The sequence below is a fragment of the Thermobia domestica genome, chromosome 18, assembly GCF_964235325.1.
Source record: "Thermobia domestica chromosome 18, izTheDome1.hap1.1, whole genome shotgun sequence".
NCBI lineage: Eukaryota > Metazoa > Arthropoda > Insecta > Zygentoma > Lepismatidae > Thermobia > Thermobia domestica.
The window spans coordinates 22346673-22374333 of NC_137471.1; the positions used below are offsets into that span (position 1 = coordinate 22346673).

General features: G+C 36.4%; 1 protein-coding gene across 5 annotated transcripts in view; it reads left to right on the forward strand.

Annotated features, from left to right (window-relative positions):
* Neos (nuclear receptor coactivator protein neosin) overlaps positions 1-27661 on the forward strand; it is a 93717-nt gene that overhangs the window by 57018 nt on the left and 9038 nt on the right. For all 5 annotated transcript variants that reach the window (XM_081746600.1, XM_081746601.1, XM_081746602.1 and 2 more), the window contains 2 exons: positions 5083-5282; positions 27105-27410. In XM_081746600.1, the coding sequence (XP_081602726.1) occupies positions 5083-5282; positions 27105-27410 (506 nt within the window). The remainder of the gene's footprint in view (positions 1-5082; positions 5283-27104; positions 27411-27661) is intronic.

A 27661-nucleotide genomic window follows, 5' to 3' on the forward strand; every position in this document is an offset into this window, starting at 1 on the left:
AGTATTAAAAAAAAAAAAAAAAAAATAAAATAAAATAAAAAAATAACAGATAAATATTGATTACAAGGAAACATTGTAAAAAAAAACAAGTTGAAATAGGCGATTTAGATTCCCATCATACTATTCAGAAATGCTTGGAAATGTTAGCCCACTTAAATTAGCACATTCCGCATGCTGTTTAAGTAGTAATAATTGAGACCAGCATTGGGCAAAAGCCCAGTGTTCACCAGTGAGTGAATTCTTTCCAGTTTATTCCCACTCTTCCATATACAGGGTGTAACAAAAAGGTACGGCAAAATTTCAGGAGTGGATTTCTTATGGGTAGACAAGTAAAAAAAAAAAAAAAAAGTTCATATGTCGGGAAATGCATCGTTACAGAGTTACGGCCGTTGAGCCACCTGAGGGTGTGAAATAGTACATTCTGGACTCTCTCAGTGTGACTCAATTTAAATCTCGGGGGGGGGGGGGGCACGGTGGCTCAGTGGTAGAGCGTTCACCCCTGGTGCTTGGGGTCCCGGGTTCGATCCCAGCCCCCGCCAAGTGAACTTTGTGGTGGACAAACACCGTGCTCGTGGGTTTTCTCGGGGTACTCCCGTTTCCTCCCACTCTTCATTCCACCATTTCACTCATCTCTCATTATCACCGTCTCCTTTAGCCTAACCGGCATATTTGTGGGACGTAAAACTTAAAGATTTCATTTCATTTCATTTCAATTTAAATCTCAACAGCTCAGCTCCTAATTAAGGTAGGAAAATAATTTTAGTATCAGTCTCTTCCTGACGGATGAACCTTTTCACTATGCATTTTCATGGGTGGACGCAGAGTCAAGAACAAGTTATCCAATGCATCCGGTATATGGGTTTCCAGGAAGTCTTGATAGGCGTTTCCTGTCAGCCTCTGCGGGAGTATGTGTAGCGGGAGTGAAGTGTCACCGACAATACCACGCCACACACTGAGAGCAAACTGTTGTTGCTGTCTCCTAGCACTGATCATATGAGGATTATCGTCCGCTCAAACGTGTATATTATGGCAATTGAAGATGCCTTTTCGTGTGAATTGAGCCTCATCTATAAACACTATTGCGGATTGGAAAATGAGATTAATGGCACGCAGCTGGAGGTATCACTGCAAAAGCCTATTCGCGATAGATAGTCGGCTGCTGACAAAAGCCTCATTCGCTGCAAGTGATATGGATACAGGTTCCTCGACGACAAACACGCCATATCTGCATGTTGTTTACACGTAGTACACCATCAGGCGGCTCAATGGCCGTGACTCTATAACGATGCATTTCTCGACATATGATTATATGAGGCGTATAGTTTCTAAATCCGCCATCTCCAATTTTCAAAAAAATTAGATAAGTAGATTTACTGGTATTCCTTTCCATGCCCGACACGATCAGAGAGATTTTTATCATTTGGTAGTTATAATGAATGTCCATAAAGCAGGAAAGTCTTTCTAAAAAGAAAATTTGATCTCACACAATCTCTGAGTTATCGGTTTTTCCTGTTTTTCTCGAAACATTTCGTGAAGGAGATGGCGGATTTAGAAACTATACGCCTCATATGAACTTTTTTTTTTTTTTTTTTACTTGTCTACCCATAAGGAATCATCCTCTGAAATTTTGTCGTACTTTTTTTTTTTTTTTTGTTACAACCTGTATTTTGCCCATTTTTATTTTTTATTACTGTTATTTTTGTGTGTAAACCCATTTTGTGGTGGCTGAAAGCTCGGTGTATTGTAATTGTTTCTGACACACAAATATAGCATCTATCTACTGTTTTTCTTGTTTCTGATACTTAACAAAGTGAAGATATTAACTTCCCTTCCACAGAGGTGGCCAACGTATCCGCTACGATCTATTAGTGGACCGCAGTGGTCTGATTATATATCAATCACTAGTATTGTTTTATGGTTTCCTCTAGCGGGCGAGTGAACAGATAAGTAACCCACCAGGGATTTGTGAAATGAAAAGTAGTCCTCAAAGTTGAAAAGGTTTTGCTACTCCTACCTTAAAGATATCGTATAACTTTGTCTTTCTCTGAATTACAACAGTGTCAATGTTTACCTTGATGTGAGGGGATCCCTCGTTCAATCCCAACTTGCGCCAAATTAGCTTTGTGATGGTCAAACACCGTGTGCGTGCTTTTTCGCGGGGTCCTCCCGTTTCCTTCCACTTTCTTCATTCCACCATTCCATTAATTTATCATCATTCACCGTTAAATTTAGCCTACGCGGCATAACCGTGGGACGTAAAACTGAAAGATTTGTTTTCACACTGAATTACAAACCTTAACAGTTGATAGAACGTCTGTTCTACGTTTCCAGATTTCTGTGACACAGCCTTTCCAGAGAGAGTTTTGATTTCCATAGTTACTTCAGTATGCAGTGACTCACCCAGCTATATTCAAGAAGCATTTTTGTATGTCCAAACTCCTGATTTGTTGTGTTCTTTTCAGCAGATTTTTTACTGTGAATAGGGTTGCCAGACGTCCCAGTTTTCAATGAAGGAATTAACTGTCCCGAAAAAGGCTTTTGGGACGCCTGTTTGTCCCGGTTTTCGTTCTTCAGATTGAAAAACTTCAACGCTCAAGAACAAGTATGTCTCGCATAAAAACGGAAGGTTTTCGACGTTTCATTTGAAATTTCACTTCAACGATTACAGGACTGTGTTTTCTAATATACTTTCTCATGTGTGGGTAAATATTTCTAAAGATGTTGTGCACCCATTCAATAATTTTGAATTTATATTTTTCCTTTAATAAAATTTTTCAGTAATTCTGAGATTAGAATTCCGTAACAAGTTACTCTAGCACAAGAAGTGGCAGTTAAACTCATAATTTTGATACCGGATATTTTTTTCTGTCTTAGCTTTTGGAGAGCCTGCGCAAGTCTTTAAAGAAATTTACATTTTGTTTATCGTTCTGAATTTAGCATAAATGTATTTTTTTCTTGCTAAATGCTAGATTTGTGTTTCTGTTTGGGTAGTTTTTCTGACTCAGGTGATGACGCAACGAAGAAGTAGTATTTCTTCAGTCATAAATGAAAGGTTCTGTCGTAATTGACGCAATATTTAGGACCTGTTAAACACAACAGATCGGAATTCGGAATAAGGGCTAGGCAGCTCTTCTTACGTTACCTTTTCACATTCTTTATAATCCCTTGTGGGGCTTTATTTGGGTTAACTATGTATAAAATGAATCTGGAAAATTGTGAGTAGTAACCTGGAAAAGACAGGTGATTAATTAATTCTGACCAAATTAATAGGAACCCTGACCTTATAATATATAGTCAGAGATTGGTGTCCCGGTTTTTCGTTTACAAAATCTGGCAACCCCAACTGGAAGCATTAATAAATACAAACTGCAGGAAGACATTAGGAGCGTGCATATATGCTTAATAGAGAGCAATGGAAAACGTTTTCAGGATTAAGAAAAACTTTAGACCCATAATGATCTGCTTGCGAGAGAATCAGTTATATTCAAATCGCATTCTACAAATAGTTCTTTGTATCGTGTGTTCTGAAATCATATTTCAGTCGTTACATACCTCTTAGTAACAAACTCTATTAATTGTTAGAAATGTTGAACTTAAACACAAATAACAGGAAAACTTGTACTTTTTTACTCCTACGTATTCGTCGGAGATATTCACATCCTCTTCCATACACTTTATATAAAATAGACTGCCGAAAGTGTTACCGGGTTCTCTTTTATACAAGTTTCATCGCAAATCAAAATGCATTACCCTTGCTCCATTGGTCACACTGTCTGTAAACTCTTGATTTTGCTGCCATGTCCTGGTTGTACGATTGTTTTACTATTTGCTCGTCTTTTGTCAACTTGTTCCTGGCATTGATTCTTGAGTTATTTCACTCATCGTAGTGCTGTTAGTTTTCTTTAATCAAATCGTGAACAGATATCAATCTATTTTGATGTATTAAATACGTAAGTGGTTGATCAAATTCTGCATTACATACTTTCTTCGTTCTGGTCCCGACAAGTCTTCATAAATATGACGTTCTTTGAAATTTTAGACCATTTTATTGTATGATGCCCACGTTTGGATAAATTTTCAACCCTTTTATTGTATGATGCTTATGTTTGGATAAACTTTCAACCCTTTTATTGTATGATGCCCACGTTTGAATAAACTTTCAACCCTTTTATTGTGTGATGCCCAAGTTGAGATAAATTTTCAACCCTTTTATTGTATGATGCCCACGTTTGGATCAAGTTTCAACCTTTTCATTGTTTGGTGCTCACGTTTGGATAAATTTTCAACCATTTTTATTATATGATGGTGTATTACTCTTCTTTCGAAACACTGTGCAAAAGGGAAGACATTTGCTCTGTAACATAGCGTTGATTTCTGCTACAGGGAATCCCTTGTTTTATTTCAGGCTACATTCGATTTGGTAAGTAACATCGTGATCGTGGATTTTCTCATAGTTCTCCAGTTTCCTTTCATATTTTCATTCTATCAATCTTTCGTAATTATTCACTTGAATTAACCATCCGTAAAGGGCATAATCTGGGATGTCATAAAGATTTCACTCATAACTATACAAGATTTTACTTCTAGTTTACAGTATTTCTCATTTAGATCTAAACACGCCAACAACAAACATTTAGCTACCAAAATTGCGACATATATGCCAATCAAACGTCAAAGAATTGTGCGTTTTAGCTTTTGCGGCCTGGCACGTGCACGAGATTACTATAACTGTTGATAACTTTTATTTTATTCACTCCTTACTCTCATTGCTGTACATTTTCCGTTAAGCCAAAAGTTAGCGTAAACCATCGTTCGGTAGGCTGACTTTGGTTGAAATTTGAAGACGTTAAAGATATATAAACTAACTTTTTCCCATCAAATGGAAAGCACTTTTCTATTTTACTACTGCGGACTAACTAGAAATCTACGGTATATATTTTATAGTAATAGTGTTCTACATTACTGAATATACTTAGATTCGTTTGTTGAAAATGTAGCGTTTCCCGCAGGTGGGATTTCTTAACATGGACACCATGCTTGCTTATGTGACAATTTTTTTTATCAACATGTTATTCTAATCAGGGAGTATGCAGAAGTGATTGAAAGAAGATTGAAGAAGATTGGTCTGACCGTGGACCTTTTATTTCCAAACGAAGATATACCTCTTGGACGGGTTCTTGCGAATATTGCGAGTCGAGGCAGTTTGTATGCCGTAGTCGTGATGCCTCAGAACGAGGAGCACCGGAGTATGACGCTCAATATCCTGTACGGAGTTCCACAAGGTGAGCTTTTTCCTTCTAATACACACCCGCATTTTGTCAACTGACACGTAATTATCAATAAGTAAAACGTTTATGTATTTTGTAAGCTGTATCCAGAGTGATCCGTATAAACTTTTACTGTTCTATTAACTTATAATTTTTAAACAAATGACAACTAACATGTGTAATTAGTAGAGCAGAAAATTTTAATGCGTAAGCTTGCATTCTTGGAGCATTCGATGGGTTTCTCTGCAGAGGCTCTTGATAACTAAACTTCCCATTACATCCTTGAGTAACGTCTTTACTTAAATAAAGTGGCCTAAACATCTTCTGATATATTTTTGTCTCCATTCACAGACTTTGATTTTTTTTTTTTTTATCTTATATTATTATGCCAAAGGGGGCACGGTGGCTCAGTGGTAGAGCACTTAACCTGTAGTGCGAGGGGTTTCTGGTTCGATTCCCGGGCACGCGAGTTTGTGCTGGACAGTGTCGTGTCGTTGGGTTTTCTCGGAAGTTTCTCCAACATTCTCATTCCACCTTTTATTCCATTATTTATACATCTCCTTTTAGCCTAAAGTGCATACACGTAGGACGTAATAGTAAAAAAATGTCATGTGTTTTCATGATTGCACGGAAAGTATACTTTGAGTAAAAATCCAAAGTATTTTTTTTTTTCAGAATCCTATTATCTCAAGAAATTGACATCGACATAACCAAAAATAATTAATTATATGTGACCAACATGCATTTTGAAGTTTTAACAATCTCAGTTAACCCTTTCAGGATTTATGGTAAATGTGTGTGTGTATTGTTTTAAGATGCTCTTTTAACATCTAGAGCTGCTGTATTTTATTGTTCAGTCACACATACACTGCGAAACAGATCACATGTGTTTTGAGAAGTAGCTCGTCAAGTTGGTGGGGGTCATGACGTCATCTGTTTGACCTTCAGTAAACAATTCTTTCTTCAGAAAAAGATCCCATTTTTCCCGAATTCGCCTTTTCAGATATATGAAACGGGACAAGCGAATGTTACCGTTTGAAAGATTGCTTTATTCAGAAGAGAGTGACGTACGAACCAAAAATAGTGTTGATGCAGTAGCTGCTTGACTGAAATTGTAAAAAGGTTAAAGTAAGTGATCAAATTACTTCACAGTGAGAAAAGATGGTGTTTAGGCCACTCTGCTTTTAAGGCTCTTTCGTAAGATCTTCCTTACATTTTTGAATTTTTGTGAATAACTTAACGACAGTTAAAAATAACAACATAAGTCAAAAGTGTCTACAGAACACTATTGAATAAGCTAATAACAGTTTTGAGACTTTTCCTTATACATCGGAAATATGGGTGCACAGTTATGACGTCAGAATTGTTGGGCATCCAAATATACACTATAGGAACGTTCTTGAAAACAATTGTCAGTCCATGAGCTTATTGGAGAACTGTAAGTAAAGAAGTTATTCAAGGATATAAAGGGGTTTCAAATATCGACCAACATCAGGAAAACCCGTTGAAGGCTATAAGTAAGCTGAAATTATAGTCAAGAAAATTCATATTCCGCATTGAGTAAGATGCATTCATTAATGTTTTACGTGCAATCAGTTGTGAATTATGCAGTAAGTATGGGTAATCGTATTGTTATTGCAAATGTTGGAAATGCCCGTCACTTATTTACGCGCCTTTGGCGTGGCAGACCCGGGTTCGATTCCCGGCGGGAGCTCATGTGGTTCGGATTCCACGTTAATCAGTAGGTCCACGTCTCATATAGCCTAGCTGCTGAAAGGGACGCTCAACTAAAATCAACGCAACGCCCGTCACTTATCTGACGAAATTTGAAAACACAATAGAACCTAATATTGATTTCTGAAGTGAATCAATAGCACTGCTATTGAACACTTCATTAGTAATGGTTTCCTGGACGACTCCTATCCGTCTCGTCCTGCAGCTAACTCCGTAAGAAAAGGTTAAGTCAGGTGATCTGGGAGGCCTAAGTTCTTTGAAGTTATGCTGTTACCGAAGAATGTACATATGAGTTGCATGGAGTCGTTTAATGTACGACGTGGAGCACCATTTTGTTGAAAATAACCAGATTGATTCACCCACAGTTTCTACAACATTCGTACGAAATATCACATTTATAACTATATTCAAAGGGAAATTGAGTTAATAAAATAGTGAAAGACTATATGGATCACCCTATGTAATGTGAACTTAACATTTTTGAAAATGTTACTTTTATCAACCCTTATCCTACCAAGCTAGAATGTTATAGTAGTGTTAAAGTGACCAACCCTATCTGAGGCAAAACGTAATGTTTCTATTCCCCCTGTTCTTGAAACACTATAGATATGTTCTTTTTTTCTGATAAATCCATATGTCCTCGTAGAGTTTGAGACAAAGAAAAAAAGCGTATTTTGTATGCAGTCTACATATAAAATACTCGATTTCCTTTGTTGATGACTACTTATGTGCTATCTACTGTATTAAGCATAAAATTATATGTACTTAATGCGCTGTTATACAAATCAGAACTTATCGTCTGTTGGTAGTATAAGGGTTAAAGTACGAGTGGTACTAATTTAATTAATAAATCCGCTTTCTCTGAAAATTAAATTATGAAATAACTAAATAAAAAAATGTTACCTCGAAGCCTTCTCAAAGTTTCGCTACAGGTCATTCATGTTTCGGATCATAATGTGAGTCGTCTTTCCCGTGTAAGATTCTCGGACCTTCCTATCAGTATAAACTAAATAATAAAGTATTTTAAAAGGAAGGATATCGCATTGAACATTATCAAGTTCTGGGGAGAGACGTGCAGTGAGGTTTTTTCTTCTCACCATTGCTAGGAAAATTGTAGTAAAATCTTATTGGAGTAGACAACCATATACACTATCTGTAGTTCCATATGCGACGCACTCTCTTTTTCTCTGTTGTAGCACTGCGTTATGCCATCGTTCTACAACATACCTTGCTGTTGAAGTTGTTCTTGTGCTGATTTGTTCGCTATTATGATCTTCTGCTTTGATCATCGTTAAAGACGCTCGTAAGTTCACATTTGAACTGCGTCCACCGATGTTTGGTGACGCCAGTAACATCATTTTCGTCCTTCGCTTGACTTCCTAATGAAATCGATCTCAAGGACAGAATATATCGCATAAGATCTACAGAACTCATCTTGACCAAACTTGACTTCTTTAGTGCGTATAGGAAATATTTTCGTGTGCAGATTTTGGTTCATGACTTATTGGCCATCAAAGTTGAAGTTTAAATTTTAGCTTAAAATTCCACTACGTACTATTCTGAACAAGAATTAGGGGAAGCATATATTATGAAAGAAACCTTCGAAACTTGAAATAAATCCAGTATGTACCTGTAATAAAAATGAGCTAAAATGTATGAAGGACGAATTTCTTCCGCAACTAGGGAACTAATCCTCGTTCATAACATCGTCTCTCTGATTTTGGAGTTTTCCTTGGGAAAAAAAAGGAAAAGAAAGAAAGAAACTTGATCACAGAGAAATATTCGATTATGTTGCTACACTTTTCCGTATAGAGATCAATAGAAACGTAAATTATAGTAAAATATTATGATGACACAGTTAAAAGGATTTTCAGGAAGTTGACTCCTTTACTTGTACCAAATTCAAATCTTATTTAACTAGGTAAGAAGGAAAATTTTGTTTAAACGTCTCTCTTTATATTAAATATGACACTAAACAGTTCCTGTCGTTATTCATGGTAGTCTCATTTTTGTAGCAAATGTCTTCAAATTTTCTAAATTGTTAAAATGCGAACTAATATGGGATATATAATTACTTGGGCGCATCGGGGGATATTCAAAATTAACAGAAAATTTGGCTACTTACCAGTGAATCCTCCCTTGAAAAATTTAAAGATTTTGACGTTTCGGAACTCTCAGCTGGCTATTCCTGGTTTTACTCCTTTTATCTACTTTCCGTTTTAATCCTTTTTACCTTGCCACTGAGGAAAGAACCAGCTGAGAGTTCCGAAACGTCAAAATATTTAAATTTTTCAAGGAAACATTCATTGGTAAGTAGCCAATTTTTTGTTAATATGGGATATATTTTTTGTTAAAATACCGTGACTGTGCTGCTATAGTTGCAGTGTACTGTACAAATTAATTCTTGATGTGAGCAATACTTCTAAAGTACATCGAGAGAAGAACAGAAAATGGTTGTTGCGACTTGTATGTGTGGCAAAAATTCAATATGAGTGTGGGCGTAATTTACTAATAAATAAACTAAATACAAAGTATATTACCCAACTTGACTAGGATCGTAGAGTGACATTTTTTTAAATTAATAACAATAAAAGATATTTATCTTTCTTAAATGATGGCCTATTTTTCTTTTTATTCATGAGAATCTCAGCGATTTGAGATACACAATCCTACAGGTAATTTCCATATGTTCCGTATTCTATAATTTTGTTCAAATTCTTGAAAGAAAAAAAAAATTTAAATTATAACTTCGTGGATTTCCTCTTTACCATCTTGAGTTCATTTTTATGTTTTTGTGTCGTTTCCCATCATCATCATTCTTATACGAAAGTAAATTCAATTTTTTCGTCTTCAGTTTTGAGATAGCTCCTATTATTCAAACTGCATTTCTTCTACAACAAATGTGGCAAATAAACTTTGTGTGATAATGTATGAATTGAGTTTTATACGAGATCGAGTCATAAATCTCCGAATTAAGACAGCTAAGAACAATGCACCATATGTAGAGTTCCTCGGTAGTTTCGAGATCTTTTTTCGATCGATATCTCTAACATATATCTCTGTCCACATATTAACATGGTTACTCAGTGATAGAGCTTTTACTTCTGATAGGAGGGGTCCCTGGTTCGATCCTAATCATATAAGGCTGTGGTAAACAACATTGTTCCCTTGACTTTTTTTTGTAAGATTCAAGATTTTCACAATGTACACAAAATTGTGAGTTCACTAACATAGCCATAGAATATAACATCCCCTGTAGCTAACTATTAGTATAGGAACGTATTGATATCTTCACGCTCAAACAAGAACATCAGCACAGGACAGTAAATGTACCATTTTCATCTAGTTTTATTATGTAACACTTAATTCATTCCACACACACATTGTATCTGTAGCAAAAGTGCAGTGGTTTCTGGCACTAAATCATTCCTTGAGAATGCTGCAACTATCGGCTGGTCACGGAACCGCGCTCTAACTTCAGTCCAGGCAAATTGAATGACTTGATCTCATACCAATTTATTTACAAAAAATGCCAATACATTCCCGAATGTGGGTTTTATTTTTGTTTATTATAGAAACTTGGGTCTGAATTGTCATAGTAATCAATTTACAAAAGCATTTGGTATTGTCTTCAGAAATTAAGCGAAAAACGTCCATGAAACAATAGACGAGAATTTCAAAATAGATTTTTGAACACAGGAACAGTTACCTTTATGAATTCTCTTAAAACTCAGAAAAATATAAGAAAATGATAAAAATTATTATATTTTAAATAACTATAACAAAGGTATTTTCGTCACAACATAGAAGGTGTTAAATATGTGGATTTGCTAAATCAGTGCTAAATTCCATGTAAGTAAATTTTATATCTTTTGCATTTTTAGCTGTAAGCATATATTAGAAAATAAGTGTAATGTATTCAATTGTTAATGTGTAACCTGCCTTTCACGCAAGGATTTCAAAACTACTGTTATTGTTAGTGATTTAGATGTGATATGAGTTTAAATTTTAGTGTAATTAATAAAGATTCCTCATATTCCTAATTTGAAACTTTATTTTTGGTGTACATCGTTTGTTACTGCGTTTTTTTTTTTTTCTTCTTCCGCGATAAGTGACAGTATTTCGTTTTACATATGCGTTCGTAATTATTGTTTTCGTGTTTCGTGCTAAAATCCGAATACTCAAAGAGTGCTTTTATGCATCTTGAGTAGTATGTAGCGTTAAATTCTTAGATGGATATGACAGATGTATCCGCCTCCGACGTTTTTCTGACCTATATCATTTTGGGAGAGCTATAGGTCTCCATCTATGACACTTTTATTACCTGGTGTTCTCACCATGAAATGAACTTTTTAAAAGCAGCTATTCGTAGCAATGATGAATCACGTATTTCACGCGTGCGGTCGTTCGTGAGAGCATCTTACTGATGCACGGTACACGAAAAGTAATCCGTAATTGTGTAAGTGTTCTAGTCGTGTACTGTTACAATCTGTCTTAGGTGTATCCTCCATTACAATCTCTCTCAGGTATATCCTCCATTACAATGTGAATTGAATTCACATAAAAAGAATCCGAACTTTTGGAACATGTTTATTGATTTCGTATTCTGTATGCGACCTGTAGTGAGGCAAACAACAGCGAGAATATAGTTTTTATTCCTGTCGTAATGCTGTTGAAAAAATTGTCGTTAATGGTAGATACACAGCTATTTCTGTAAATAAGGTTTGTATATATGTAATTTCGCTGGATGACTGTGGAAACTCCATGGTGCCGAAAGCGTATGGTTTTATCTGTTTTTATTGCGTGTATACAGTAATTCTTTCAGCGTAACCTTCTTGGTTCATTTTGCGATGTTTGATGCATCCATATTCAATGTTCTTTAATTGTTGCGTAACTGCAACAGACTGAGTGGTGTTTTTAATATAATCTATAGAATGTGAAATAAATTATGTGATCTGGTACATAATAACAACATTGCTGTAGTGTCAGCAATATTTATGCGTGGCAATTTTTCATTACGATTATATCAAAGCGACTTCTTTCACTATCGCATCCAACCCTCAGTTTAGAGGGTTGAGTGTGAACCAACGTTTTTTATTCCATTGTCGCGCAGTCTAAAAGAAGATTCAGTACTAACGGAAACAAAGTTAGTGCTGGTCAGTGTCAGTACCAGTATTAATGATCTAGAAGAACTAACTCTAGATAATTAATCAAAATAATTGGTACTTGCACGATAGGTTGACGTCAAAAGACTCATACGCGTGGTGGAAAGCATTGAGCTTTCATACGGCAATGACTCATCATCGAAGCACAAAGAATTTTAGAATGAATATATATATATATATATATAATATGCATAGGTTCCGATCGATTATCAGAGTATGGAATATTTTTGATACAATTGTTCTCGGAAGTTTCACATTTATGACAATTATTTAAAGTTGCAAAGAAAATATATCTTGCTGGTACGAATATTTTGAAAAAAAAAAACAAAAACAAAAGTACTTTATTTACGATACAATTATATCGAAAATAAAACTTTAAGTTTCGGTGTTATGCGCCAATATTTATAATGCAAATATGGTTTTAATATATGTCTTGTGACATGTAATGTATTATGCCGTTCTTTTTCCGAAAATACTTATTGAAATCATTCATTCAATCCTTTTATTTTTCCTCGAAGCTTGACGGAGTGACGTAACGAGCGTACGCGATCTGTTTCTAGCCTGGCACTGTTGGGCTCCGTGTCGAGGTGACCGTATTAAGGAAATAGTGGTACAAATTGAATACCATAAATTTTATATGTTATTCAATACCTTTTGTTTTCAGATCTTTTTGTTTTTCTAAATGTTTATCAGTATCATGATTTGATCACTGTTTTTCCGATTTTTGTTTTATATTTACGGATTATTAGTTTTATCTAAATTTTATTTAATCGTATGGTGAAGCCCAGTGTACTATCGCATGTTAAAAATGTTTAAAACAATTATATTTATGGTGTAGCGTAATTAATTATTTCCAATTACTACTATTTCCTCGTTTTCACTTCTTGAAGTGTCCGTCTGGTTTGGGAGTTGTGTTGGAGTTGCCAAGGAGGTATTGTTGAAAATAACAACTGCTATAATAACACATAAGTTGAAAAAGATATCTTTAATATTTTTGTTACTTGCAATCCAGAAAATGATTAATTATTCATTAATTGATAGTTCTACGGGGCTGTAACGCTAGATAGTTCAACTATACTAAATTTTAAAGTTCTATACAAATGTTCATAAATTTAGGAAATATTAACTGCAAATATCATCTTGTTCAATCTTCTTGGTCACTATATGTTTAGGTATGAAAGTTTTGTTTTTATCATGTTTCGTGAGTTTTCTCTTAGTGAGACAATATTACAGTAAGCTCTGGAAGTGTTTTCATTGTTGGATGCAGTTAAAGTTTGCAGCAGCACATGTTGGAGACCAGCGTAGCAACATTCTCTGAATTAAACGTGTTATGGTAGCCTCAAGGTCTTCTACAACACTAATTTACCGTATTCACTTTATGTTTGAAGTGTAACTGTACAAAAAGATGATTACAGGGATGCAAAATCGGCACAGGTGAGTGACGTACCAATTGAGCGGTCGCAGAAATGTGTTTACAGAGCGACTTATCATCTGCCGGTCTAATATTGGATGGCTTCTATTGTCGAGTGAAGATTCTATGCTGCACTTGAGCAGGAAAACCTATTCACTTTCAACACTTCATCCAGATTTAGTTTTGAAGTTCCTGATTTCATCTACTTCCTGTATATGTAAACGAACAAAATTTATGTTACTGTAGTTTATAAATGAAAAGACAATTTTCATTGATAACTTACAAAACACATTCAATATTTTCTTGTGTGATGTGGGAAATTATAAATATCTTGACAAAATTTACATGAATGTTCAAAGGAAAAAGAGTTTATAATCAAAGTTCCCGAATGTAGGGTATGTCAAGAGAACATCCTACTGGAATATGATCATCACGAACCCAGGACCTTATTCTAAGGCGCTATTCGGAAATGCTTCAAAATATACGAACCTGGAGTGAATAAGGCATAAATGAGAACACTACATTTAAATTTGTGACTAAAATGTTTATGTCAAGGAAAGAATAAAAGAAACAAATAATAATAATAAAATGAATGGTGTTTACAGCTGTTGCTTAGCAATATAATAGAAAAACCAGTTAAACTGCGCTTACACTAAGTGTTAAGGATTTATGTAAATGATTTTTGAGGTGTCTTCGTTTTAGTTTATCCCGGCGGGAGCTTATGTGGTTCGGATTCCACGTTTATCAGTAGGTCCACGTCTCATATGGCCTCGCTGCTGAGCGGGACGTTAAAACTCAAAATCAGCTCAACTCGTTTTAGTTTATACCTGGATTATTTTTAGAATGTGAATAAGAATATTTTCTAAAACTTCCAAATTGAGTTATCCATGTTCCTTTTGTCTAGGAGATTAGAGATTCGAGAATCGTAACAAAGTAACATGTTCTAATAAAAGGGATATGGTTATTAGATATTGATTATGTGGAAAAGTTCTTGTGGTTGCCTGTATCAAACGTCCATTTCCATGTAAGAAAATAAGTCCAAGGTTTGTATACATTTCTGCAATAAAATTTGCAATAACAGAAAAATGCGACATTTTTATTCCAGTACTAGCCAAGAAGAAAACAACCCTTACGTATCGAAAATAATAAGATTTATGAAAGATTAAAAAAAATGCAATCCGTTGCAGTCTCCCGACGTATGAATTGTAATTCGGTTTCCATACAAGAGCGGCGTGTAAAGATATTTATTCGATGCTATATATAGGGTGTCCCAGGAAGAAAGAGCAATATTTTGGGAAATTGTAGTATGGGTGATTCTAAGCAAAAAAAAAAAAAAAGTTCATATGAATATGGGCCCTAATCTCAACAGTTTGAGAGCTAGAGGTTGTGAACCATTTTTGACTTTATATTGCATATTACACATCCTGTAGTTATTCTACAGAGGTAAGTCATGACGGATTTGAAAGATGATGATATGACCGTTCCAATGGCATGCAATATTTAGCAGTGGTGTCTTTGGAAGAGAAATTATTGAGGGATATTTAGGAATCAGTGTTGCCATCCAATTTCTTTAAATAACCCTAACTTTCCGAAATTTCCCCCAATAGCTTCCCTTCCAAAGATACCACTGCCACATGTTACATACCGTCCGAAAAGCCATTCCATCACCTTTCAAATTCGCTATGTCTCACCTTTGTAGAGTAAATACAGGTGAGCAATACGCAACATAAAGTCAAAAATGGTTCACAACCTGTAGCACTCAAACCGTTGAGATTAGGATCTATGTTCGTATGAACTTTTTGTATGGTTATCACCCATACTACCGTTTCTCAAAATATTGCCCCTTCCTCTTGGGACACCCTGTATAATATATTGAACTTCTAAAAAATAATCTGAAGAATATTAAACAAAGTCGATGGATAAGAGGTCTGAGTTACTTTTTGATTGTATCTTGAATCGGTTAATGCTTTTATACAACAGTTAATGAGAATTGTCCCATATGTAAACCGAAAGGAATACGATCTAACAAGTTTATAAAACAAAGGACGTAAAATTCCGGACGAGCCTCCACTTGAAACATTTTCGAATTGGGCCTTCGTGATGATCATAAAGAGGTGAGATGTCAAAAATTGCGAAGCGAAGCAAAGTAAATTATTCTCGCTGCTTTATGTTCTGATAAATCATACATTTAAAGTTTCATCTAGATATTCATTCAATAAAGTAAAATTATATAAGCGTAATTATATAATAATCCTCTTTGTCATTACATCCATTTGATTATTAACCTGAATATTTCTAAATAAAACGTAGCTTTTATGTAAGTGAGCATATAGTATAAGAAAAAATAATAATACAATGCAAACTAAGGAAATTCCGTACGTGATTTAATTTGAAATATCTATTCCATGTAGAGTTCAGTATTGATTTTGTAGTACCGTTATATTTTTTTTAAACGTGAATCAAAGGATCAAGCATTCAGTAAGAAGCCTTAATATTACGTTATGTTGAGCATTGTAAAGATGGATATTGTTTCGTGTTAAATGTCATTCGTGAAGAGTTGCACTCTTCGAAATTCCAGAATACATACCAAGTACTAAATAAAGGTAACAGATTTGTGAGAATTCAGAAATATTACGTAAATAAAAATAAAAATTAAAGATCACAGTCTTGTGAGGAAGCCATGCTTAAGGCTCCGAAAGTGAAAGCGAAATTTAAAACTTAAAAGCATGTTAATGACCACTAAAACTCTGTGAATGAATTTTTGTAATTCATGCAATTTCCTCATAAATTGAAATAAAAAAGCATAATGACTGTGAACCACATGAAACAACATACTAGGACTGACTAGCAAGTTGCGTAAGTATGTAAATATATGATGTGGAAGTAAAGTCAGTAGAAAACCAGATTTTCTAATTCTCAGTTACATTACGATTATATTGACACAGAAATTATTACTGCCGTTTGCTGTCAATGTGACAAAGTCGTTTACTACATATTAATGTTATCTGTTCTACAACAGTAGTACACATTATCTGAATTGACAACATTCTTACAGCATGCAACAGTTTCCACTTGTTCTAATGGAAAATAGCTCATTGCACAACTGAATATTTTTCGACATTCCTATCTATTGCCGATAACAACATTGCCATCATTAAACCCGTTAGGTATAGCGTGTCCATAAAAGTACTATCATATTTTAAAATGGTATTACGTCACTGTGGATAGTCGTATGTAAACGAGATTGGTCACATTTGAAAGAAAACTCCAAATATTTATTTACTGTACCTTATAGACATTGAATGTGGGACCCACGAGTGGCGATGCAGACATCAAGACGACATCCGCACACGCTTCAACATATCGGATGAAATGGACTGGATGGCAGCACTGATACAAACTTACACTTCTTGCAGGTTTTGAGGCAATGGTCGTACATAAACAAAATCCTTTACGTAACCCCATAAAAAGAAGTCACAGACCGTCAAGTCAGGCGACATTCTGCGTGCTGTGATATTTCAGAACACACCAACTTTGTTCTTGAGGGGTCGCCATAACTCCTTAAAAACTTATTCTTTGATAACACAAAGGAAATAAATTTATGTTAGCACATTACAGCATAACAGTACAAAAGTGCCCAAGTGACCTCCAGCAGAAACAGCAATTGCCTGTGCTAAATATCCAACAATCAACCCATATCCACTAATCACAAAGTAAACATGAGTTAATTTACTTTTTCTGTGTTTGATCTCGTCCATTGTTGACATGTATAAAAGTATTTGCGTTTTTCTTTCAAATGTAACCAATTTCATTTAAATACGGTTATCCAAAGCAACGTAATACCACTTTAAAAATATGATAGTATTTTTATGGACACTCTGTACTTTAACGATAAACCAGTTCATTATTTTGAATACTGCTTAATTCGGCACTCGTTTGGCTCAAAGTCAGCTTTTATGGATCGTGTCTAATTTGGCAATATTTATCATTTATCCGGTGTAAAAAGATCATTGAGACAAATATCATATTTTAATAAGACTTCCATTCTTCTATTATATTTATTCTCCTCTAGTTAGTTTTCTTAACGGCCATAATGATTAAATTTGACTAGTACAAATATCAAGTTACTATATTTAGTTGAATGTACGAGGCACGTCCATAAAATAAGTGTACTAGATTTTTGTAGGTTTCAAAAGAATTATTTAAAACAAAACTTTTAGATGCGCTCATCAAGTACATATGTGAACTATTTTACCACGTAGTCGCCATCCCTCTCGATGCACTTAGTGAGACGAGGGATTAATTGGTGTATGCCTTGGTCAAACAAATCTGCCGGCACCTCTTTTGTCTATTTCTTCATCTCCATCTTCTCGTTGAAAATTTTTTTCCCACCCATGTGCATCTTCAAGAAAGCGAACAGATAATAGTCTGAAGGCGCCAGGTCAGGAGAATGCGCATATCAGTGAAAATCGATTGTCTTCCGCTGCAAATCTCGCACTTGATGGCAGATTTTATCGATGTATTTCACGGGAAACGTTACTGTGGCAACAGTTCGAACGTACTGACACGTGATTGGCCTCGCTGAAAAGGGTAGGAACTAAGCTACACGGCAATGTGACCAACATAGCAATAACAAATTCTCTCTGCCCGCGGGACCCTAATACACTTATTTTGTGGACGTCCCTCGCACTACCTACTGTTAACATTCTAAATCTATCTATCACAGCATAAGTTTCGTGAAATTCTACTTTCAACGGAATAAGAACAAAACAAAATATGCAATATTGACACAACTGACGGGTCAAACTTGCTTCATGAAATTGCAAATCAAATTGCACAATATTACTAATTGAAAATAAAATAATGAATTTCATAAACGAAAAAAAAAGTTCTAGAACAGTTATTATTTTGTACGGTTGTTAGACTGGGCTGACTGTTAAAAGTGATTCGTTGTCATATAAAAAATTGTTCCTCCACTTAACCGCTTGTATCTTTCTGCAAAGAACATGATGTTTTTTAAATTTATTTATTTATTTATTTAAGGAATAGGGGAGAAAAAGGAATTAAAATTGATGGAAAACTTGCATGGATCCGTGCTACATGGTCCCATTGAAATATATTCCCACAGAGTTTGTGCCTAAACATTCTTCTGTTGTGTCATGTTATCTAAACCCGAGTTGATAATATGCCTCCTACGTTCTGAAAAATCCAGTATTGTTTTCCAGCCGTGGTCCCAGTTGGCCTCTGACAAATTTCAATTGTGGATTCTGTATTTTAATTAAAAAAACAAAAAACAAAAAAAAAAAAAATAACGAACCTCTTGTTTGTATTATTAGCTCTATATAAAATTATTATTTCTTAATGTTATGTGAGTTGAAATAATCCTGAAAGTCGGATGTATCTTTTTTTTAATCCCTTATATTTTCTTGCGTTTTGGTTGATATATGTTTTGCGATCTTATGTTTTCTAACAAGAACTTGTTACTTTTTTCGTTTAACGTCTTACACTTATTCCCTTTAGGCAAAAGGAAATGCTTGATTAATGAAAGTGAACGATGATGAAATTAAATTTTTGTGCTCTCCCATCTGGAATCGAACTCGGGACCACATGCTTCAAAGGCACACCACTATACCAGAGAATAGGGATTTCTAACAGAAGAAACCAAACAATTTGAAAACCAGTAGGATTTATAAAGTTGCAAGTTGCATACACTGAAGTTCAGCATCTTATTTCAGCACCGAGGCAATGAGAATGGGTCCACAGTTTAATATGGAATCCGAACCACCATAATGCATTCAAAATTTTTCGAGATCCGTCGGGAATCGAACCCAGAACCCCGCATACTAAAGACGCGCGCGCTAGTCACTAGACTATCATCAAGTATTATGCTCCTATGAGAAAATGTATGTATGCACCAGAAAAATAAATTGAAGGGGTGCAGAATAAAGAACATTTGACTTCTGGATCATTGCAACATTAAAAATACATTGAATTAGTGAAAATATGTATGTATCAGGGCAAGGGGTAGTTGATAGGTTTTTGGTCCGACTCGAAAGGACTTCAGCTACAGGCACGAAAGTTTTAGGTTATTCAATGTACGCTGCCCGAATGTAAACACACTTGGCACATCGTTGCTCCAACTTCTCTAACCCCTCCAAAAAAATTAATTTCTCCTGGTTTGAAAAAAAAAAAAATGCAGCTGCTATAACCACGTTGTCAATGCTAAATTTCTGCCCCTTCACAACTTTTTAGTCTAGGGAAGAGTAATCAGAGGGTGCAACTTGGTGGTCAACAGTGAAACTCTTGATCCTCAAGAACATCCGTTGCTCTTCCAGCCTTGTGAACGGGGAGCATTGTCCTCCAGAAACAGCGCACCTCTTCTCAACTTTCCGCGGCGCTTTACTCTGATATTGTGCTGTGTCCTTATGGAAGGTGTTCTGATAAAACAATCCTTATTATCCCAGAATATTGAGGCAAGCACTTTGCCTGCCGACCTCTGTGCTTTGAGAATTTCTTTGGCTTTGGAGATCCTGAGTGGCGCCACTAGCATGACTGCTGTTTGGTCTCAGGTTCGAAGTAGTGGAACCAGCTTTCATTCTGGGTAACAAGCCGATTCAAAAAATCGTCCTTAGAGTTGGCAAAATACCGCAAAATCAACTGAAAATATGGTACACGTTTGCATTTCTCATCGGCATTCAAACGTTTGGGCATCCATTTTACGGAAAGCTTTATATATATTTGAAAGATCACCACACTTAAAAGTTTTAGCATCATTTCTTCTTAGTAGGGTATGAAGGCAATGTGTACCCGATGTGTCTAGCATGCAATCATGGATTTCCTTCGATGACTTCTGTGCAGGAAGAACTTCATGACACCTTGAAAGAAAACACTATTAGTGTAACAATCATCCAGTTGGCAGTTAAACTTTAAAAAGGCCAATGTTTCAAATGCAGTAAATCATTTCAAAATGACTTGTGCGGAAGGGTGTCGAGGCTAGAACTTATTAGCCCCCCTCGTATATAAATTCAATAATAAAGTTGGTCATAGAATTACGAGGCACGCCCACAAAATAAGTGTACTAGGGACCTCGCGGTCAGAGAGAATTTGTTATTCTATGTTGGTCACACTGCCGTATAGCTTAGCTCCTACCCTTTCCAGCGAGCCCAATCACGCGTCAGTACGACCAAAACTGTGGCCACAGTAATGTTTGCCGTGAAAGATGTCGATAAAATTTGCCGCCAAATGTAAGATTCGCAGCGTTATCCGTTATCTCGTTGTGAAGAAAAAATCTTCGTCTGAAGTTTTTAACGAGATCAAAACAATTGAGAAGGTCAATTCAGAACAAGAGGGGACTGCTGACGAAGGGAATCTGCTTTCTGCACGGCGATGGAGACAACTTACAGCTAATGCAACAAAGTAACTTTCGGAGTCATTCGGATGGGATGTTTTGAACCACACCTCGCATTCCCCTGACTTGGCGCCTTTAGACTATGATCTGTTTACCTCCGTGAAGATGCACATGGGTGGGAAAAATTTTCAACTGACGAGGAAGTGAAGATGGAGGTGAAGAATTGGGCAAAAGAGATGGCGGGAGACTTTTTTCACTTAGACATAAAAAAAAAAAAATGATTCCTTGACACTAAGTGCACCGAGAGGGTTGGCAATTACGTGGAAAAATAGTTCACGTATGTACTGATGGAACCATGTAAAGGTTTTGTTTTAAATAGATTTTTTGAGATCTGCAAATATCTAGTACACTAATTTTCTGGGCGTGCCTTTTTTCATATATGTATATAATTCAAATACGGAATCAGGGATTCAGTTTGAATAGGGTTGAAGTGGACCACAGCTAGAACACAATTCTAGATGTGTGTTTGGAATATAGAAGGCGTGATACAAACTCAGGAACCAGAACGAGAAGTCTCCATGGAAAGTGAAATCAACTGTGTGTGGAAAGAATCCATGCATTTTTCTTTGAAGTTTGGTTTTAATCTTCTTCCTTACCCCTTGACAACTCCGAGGACGAACACAATAGATTGAAAGATATTTTTGTGTACAGAAATATGCAAGTGGTTCAGGGTTAATTTCAAATTTGATTAAAAAAGCACCATTCATACGTTAAGAATGGATTTGTTTCAAGTTTTCTTGTTCTTTCTTCACATTTTACTATCGGAATAACATACAACTATTTATAGGTGATATTACACTATTTTTATTTTATTTTATTTATTTATTTATTTTGTAATGGTTTCTTCCATAATACTGAGAAACTTTCAGATCCAAGGAAAATCGAAGGCAAGTATTAGTAACAGAATGGTACGTAATTTCCGTTATGCAAAAATTTCCCCGTAATACAGGTTATGTGGAAATTGAGCAATTAAACAAGTGTATTGAAGACGGAATAACACGTTCAAGCAACTAATACAAGGAAATTCTGTATGTCGTAAATTATAATGCTTATGGCCTGGACATACTAAAGATAATACAAAATTTAACCATTTTTCTTTTGCTTGTTTATTCATAAGTGAAAAGAGATAATGAAATGCAATTTAACACAATCACAGATAACGTTATTCTACAACAAAAATATGAACCTGAAGAACTGTCAGTGTTGCCAGAACAACAATTCCCCAAAATCTGTTAAGGCAGCAACTAGAGGAATAAACTCAACTACATTTGATTAAGTATCATGTTTTGGTATCCTGTGAAGTACTTTTAAATAACATTACTATTTAATTTTAATAACTGTATGTTAAAACTATTTTGTTTATTACCAGCTAAATACAACTTTATTTAAAAAGTAGTTCACAAGATTCTAAGACAACATGATACATAATCAAATGCAGTTGAGTTCCTTTCTCTAGTCGCTGTCTTAACTTAGATTTTGGGAGAAATGTTATTCTGGCAACATTGTAATTTCTATGAATGACAACAGTGAAAATTCTTCAGGTTCATATTTCCTGCTGTAGGATAACATTATCTATGATTGTAGTAAATTGCATTTCATTATCTCCTTTCACTTATGAATAAACAAGCAAAAGAAAAATTGTAAATGTATTATTTTTAGTGCGTCAGGCTCGTAAACCATTTGTTCACTCGTACGAGCAAATGAAAGTTGAAAATTCTAAATTTCATGAAGAATAATCGGAACGTAAGAAATGGTACTAAACCTAGACGTCCTTTAGTTACTGCTCGATGTTGTAATAGTTTTTTTTTACTTTTTCCCTGTTACTCGTGTAATGAGGGATTAGCAAAAGAGCTACACTTTTCATTTATTTATTTATATTTGTATTTTGTGATAGTGTTTATAAATAATTTGTGGTAAGTAATTTATTTGTTTGTACAGCATGAGCATATGAGTACGGTAATAAAAGGTATCTACATAATAGTTCTGAACGAAACATATTAATGCAATAGAAATAAAGACTTTCAAGAGTGAATGTTCTGTTATAAGAGTATATAAAAGAAAAAAAGTACCAGAAGTCCGATTTGTTAGCCACCATATTCAGTATCAGTCCACAGATAGATACGTAATTTCAAAGATGCAAAAATGTCAGTGGTTTTGCTGTAGTGGTAGAAAAATAGACACCGTTCACAACTACGTTAGAACTGGTCCACTTAGCTAAATTTATTCCTAAAGAGCATGAAGCCTATTCTCCTACGGTAGGGAAACCGAGTTAGACATGGATGTGGTGGCTTTGGAAAAATGTGGGTTCCCTGAGCACATTGATGATGTCAGAAGTCGTGCTCGCGCCATGAGGCCCCAGAAATTTTGGGAAGGGTTCTCTCTGTACGCCTCTTAAACATGGAGTTACTGTACGAGGATGGTGACATTGGAAAGGTTCGGGTCGTTTGAGCAAAGCATTAATGTCAGAAATCGGGCCCTGGCCACAAGGCCCCAGAATGAGGTCCCGAAGTTTTGGGCTCTGTCTCTTTTATTTACCTATTAAATATGGAGTTTTTGGACGAGCGTAGTGGCGTTGGAAAGTTTGGAGTCGTTTGGAAAGAGTTTTAATGTCAGAAATCGGACCCATTTCTGCCCCCCCCCCCCCCAAGGTAAAAAAAAAAAGGGTCCCGAGGTTCTGGTCTCGGGTTCATTATTTCTCTTTTAAGCATGGAATTGTCGGATGCAGGTGGTGGTGTTGGAAAGGTCCGAGTCTCCTAAACAGCGGTGATATCAGAAATCAGGCCCTGGCCTCGAAGCTCCAGAATAATAATACTATTAATATTATTTATTGGATTCCATCTATTCGCCTATTAAACACGGAATTGTTGGACGCGGGTGGTGGCGTCAGAAATCGGTTCCGAGCCCCGAATATTCGGGTTGTGTCGCAAACCTTTGCTGTGGCTTAATGCGCAAGATAAAACCGTATATATAGCTCAATTGATGGTTTTATTTCGCGCAGTCAGTTATTGAAATTGGGCCACAGTAAAGGTTTACAATCCAGAACTTCGGGGCCCGGACCTGATTTCTGACATCACGCAGTGAGCAAGGGACCAAGATCTTTCCTATACCATCACCTACGTCCAAAAAAATCCTTGTTTAATAGGCAGATACAATGGTCCCACGTCCAAAACTTTGGAACCTTATGTTTGGGGCCTTGAGGCCAGGGCCTAATTTTGTGACATAACTCATGTGTTCACAAGACCTTGACCATTCCAACGCCATCATCCGCATCCAATAACTCCATGCTTAAAAGAGACATAGCATGGGCCCGAGCTCAAAATTTTTGGACCCCATTTCTGGGGATTCGAGGCCAGGGTCCGATTTCTGACATTACCGATGTGCTTAAACACCCTGACCTTTCTAACGCCACCACCCTCGTACAACTACTCCATGTTTAATAGGCTTATAGAAGAGATCCTAGTCCAAAATTTTGGGACCTTATTTCTGGGGTCTCAGGCCCAATCTCTGATATCACCAATGTGCTAAGAGGGAACCTGGAGCGTTCCAACGCCACCACACGCAGTCAACAACGCCATACTTAAAAGAGGAATAGAATGAACCCGAGCTCAAAATATTGGGACCCCATTTCTGAGGCTTGGAGGTCATGGCTCGATTTTTGACATTACCGCTGTACTCAAACAACCCCGACCTTTCCAATGACAGTACCCTCGTACAACAACTTTATGTTCAGTAGGCCGTACCCAAAACTTCGGGATCCCATTTCTGGGGGCCTCATTGTAGGGGCTGATTTCTGACATCACCACTGTGCACAGGGGACTCGGTCCTTTCCAACGCCACCACCCGCGTCCACCAACTCCATTTCTAACGCAGTTTCCCTATTGTAGGAGGATTTTAATGGAATTTTCTTCATGCTCTTTAGCTAATTTATGAAAAATGAAATTAATTTTAAATTTGTTTAAAAAATAGAACAAGTTAAGAATTCTTAGTAATCTGCTAATGTGACAGTTTAGTAATGTTGTTTGCTTCTCAAAATTATTTTATTTGATAAGCGAGTGTTCTTTTTCAATGAACTACATAATGTACCATTGTTTTTTGAAGTATTTTTAGGTATTTATTCAGGAATAGATATTAACAGACAGTGAGTGATCTTTTTGTTATTTCATTATCATACAGAATCAGTTGGTTTGCAACAAACAGAAAAGAGTCTTCTCGATATTTTAATTACTGTTCAATTGATGGAAATCACTGAAATCTCAGTCCCTTGCTTGCCAAGAGGATGCTTTACAATTGAAGCTACTAGTTGCTGTGTTGCTTATTTGTTTAGCCTCAAGAGTAGATCATCCTTCCGGGAAGTAAGAGATCAAGGTTCGAGTTCTTGCTAACCCGCTGAGTTTGTGACTTGGCAACCCTGATCCTGAAACAGCATCGATAGAACGACCCAGTTATTTTGTTGTAGCAGTAATTAATGTACGAAATTAAATTTCAAATAGCGTATAAAATATATTATTTCTTAGGGTTGAATTATGAACAATCTTGCGTGTAGTACAGATATATTTTGACTCACAATGATAGCTTGTGTGGTTCTGATCACTTGTTTAATTGTAGATATAAGTTTGTCATTGTCCAGGTGTTAAAACGTTGAACTCCAAACGGAACTAAAAAATGTAAAAATATTGACTTCCAACACCTCTCGTTTTTTTCTTTCTATCTTTTTTCTCCCTGTTTCTTTCTCACATTTTTTTTTCGTTTTTCAGTTTTTTCTCTGCTGTTTATCGTCCTGAGGGCCGCAGTTTGTCAGTGGTATAGCACTAGTGCGTGACATCCCTCGTTTGATGATATTTCGCGCCAGGTGAACTTGATTAGGGACAAACATGTGTGTGTGGGGGGGGGGGTTCTCCCGTTTCCTCCCAATCCTTCCCGCTGATCTAATTTGTGTACGTGTTCTCGAGTTCGATTCCCGGTGGGAGAGCACAAAATAATATATTTTTTGAATCATTGACTTCCATTAATCATCCACCTTCTGTAGCCTAAGACCATAACTGTAGGACGCAGGGGCGGATCCAGGGGGGGGGGCGATCGGGGCGATCGCCCCCCCCCCAGAAGAGGAAATTTTCTTATTTTATATATATAAATAAAACCCATCCCAAAGTTTGGAGCCCTTAAAAGTAGCAGTATGACAACCCACCGCCCCCCCCCCCAGAAGTCGGTCCTGGATCCGCCCCTGGTAGGACGTTAAACTATAATTTCGTTTAATCCCCCCCCCCGCACACTTTCTTCATTGCACTGTTTCAATCATTGTCATTACCATCGTTTCCCTTAGTTTTGGATCATAATTGTGGGACGTTGAAATAAAGAAAACCTCTTCTTTTCAACGAAGTTAAAAAGTTCGTTACTGAATTCTCTATTTCTGTGTGTCTTGTCTGTCTGTTACTTGCTGTTTTTTTTTTTTTTTTTTTCCCTCAATTTTGAGCCCTCCATTTGATAGAGCATCGAAAACTATTTGATGGAATTTTTCGCGTCACTCGTACCGTTCCCGAGATATTGGCCAAAAAATGACCGATTTCCGGAGATTTAAGGAGCTATATCTCGGGAAGTTATAGAGAGATGATATTGGTGTTGATCAATTCCTAAGAGGATGGTGAAAATTTTTGTACCAAATAGTAACCGGTGGCCATTGGCTAACTGGCCTCAGATATTGGCCAAAAAAGTTCGAATTTCTGAAGATTTAAGGAGCCATATCTCGTGAACCATAAGTCATAGCAAGGTGAAATTTCCGCGAATTTTTGCGAGAAAAAGAAGGTGCGGATGAAAAAGATTTATACGCAGGAACAATCATAGTTATCCTTCCCGCTCCATCTCTCCATTTTTTTAAGTTCGTTGTGGCAATGCTCTTGGAGCATTCTTAACTGGTTCTTTTCTGTATTTCTTTTTATCTTTATTTATCTTTCTCTTTTCACTCTTTTTATCTCTCCCCGCTTCCTCCGAATATGCAGAGAATATACGAAATGAAAGTTGAAAAATGAAAAGTTAAATAAACGTTATATTTGTTCATTTCGACACATGTGTGCTGTAAAGATAAATAGTGTGAATTGAAATAAGTTTTATTTTTTCCCCACTAGAACACCGCAACATGCCGTTGGAGGATGCCATAGCCTTCATTGGGCGCAACTTCGACCTGTATTGTCGAACGAAAGGAAAGCCACCGGTCGCTACCCCGGTGGGTGGTGTGGCCCTCCCCGTCTCTCAAGAACGCCATCCTGAAAACATCCAGAACCTGTTGAATGCGTTGGCGGATAATAGGCAGTTGACAGTCCTGCAGTACGATAAAGTCATTCGCTACTTGCAAGATAAGAGGGAGGTTCAGCTGAAAATTGAGATTGGAGATTCCAAAGCTGGGGCAGAAATGCCAGTCGCAGATCTACCAGGTAAGCGTATTGACTTACATAACTACTCTCTTTCTAGTATCCCTCACACTATAGTATCAGGAGTTTTGTTTGTTTACGGTAATGGTTTTACTTATTTATATAGATTTACAGAATAATTTAGAAGTTCAATAGTTCTCTCTCTCTCTCTCTCCCTCTTTCTCTCTTAGATAAACGCATGAGGTTAGTACAGATCTCCCGTGTAAATCACATCAGGAATCCTATGGCTGAGGGTACTTCGGGGCAGGGTCACC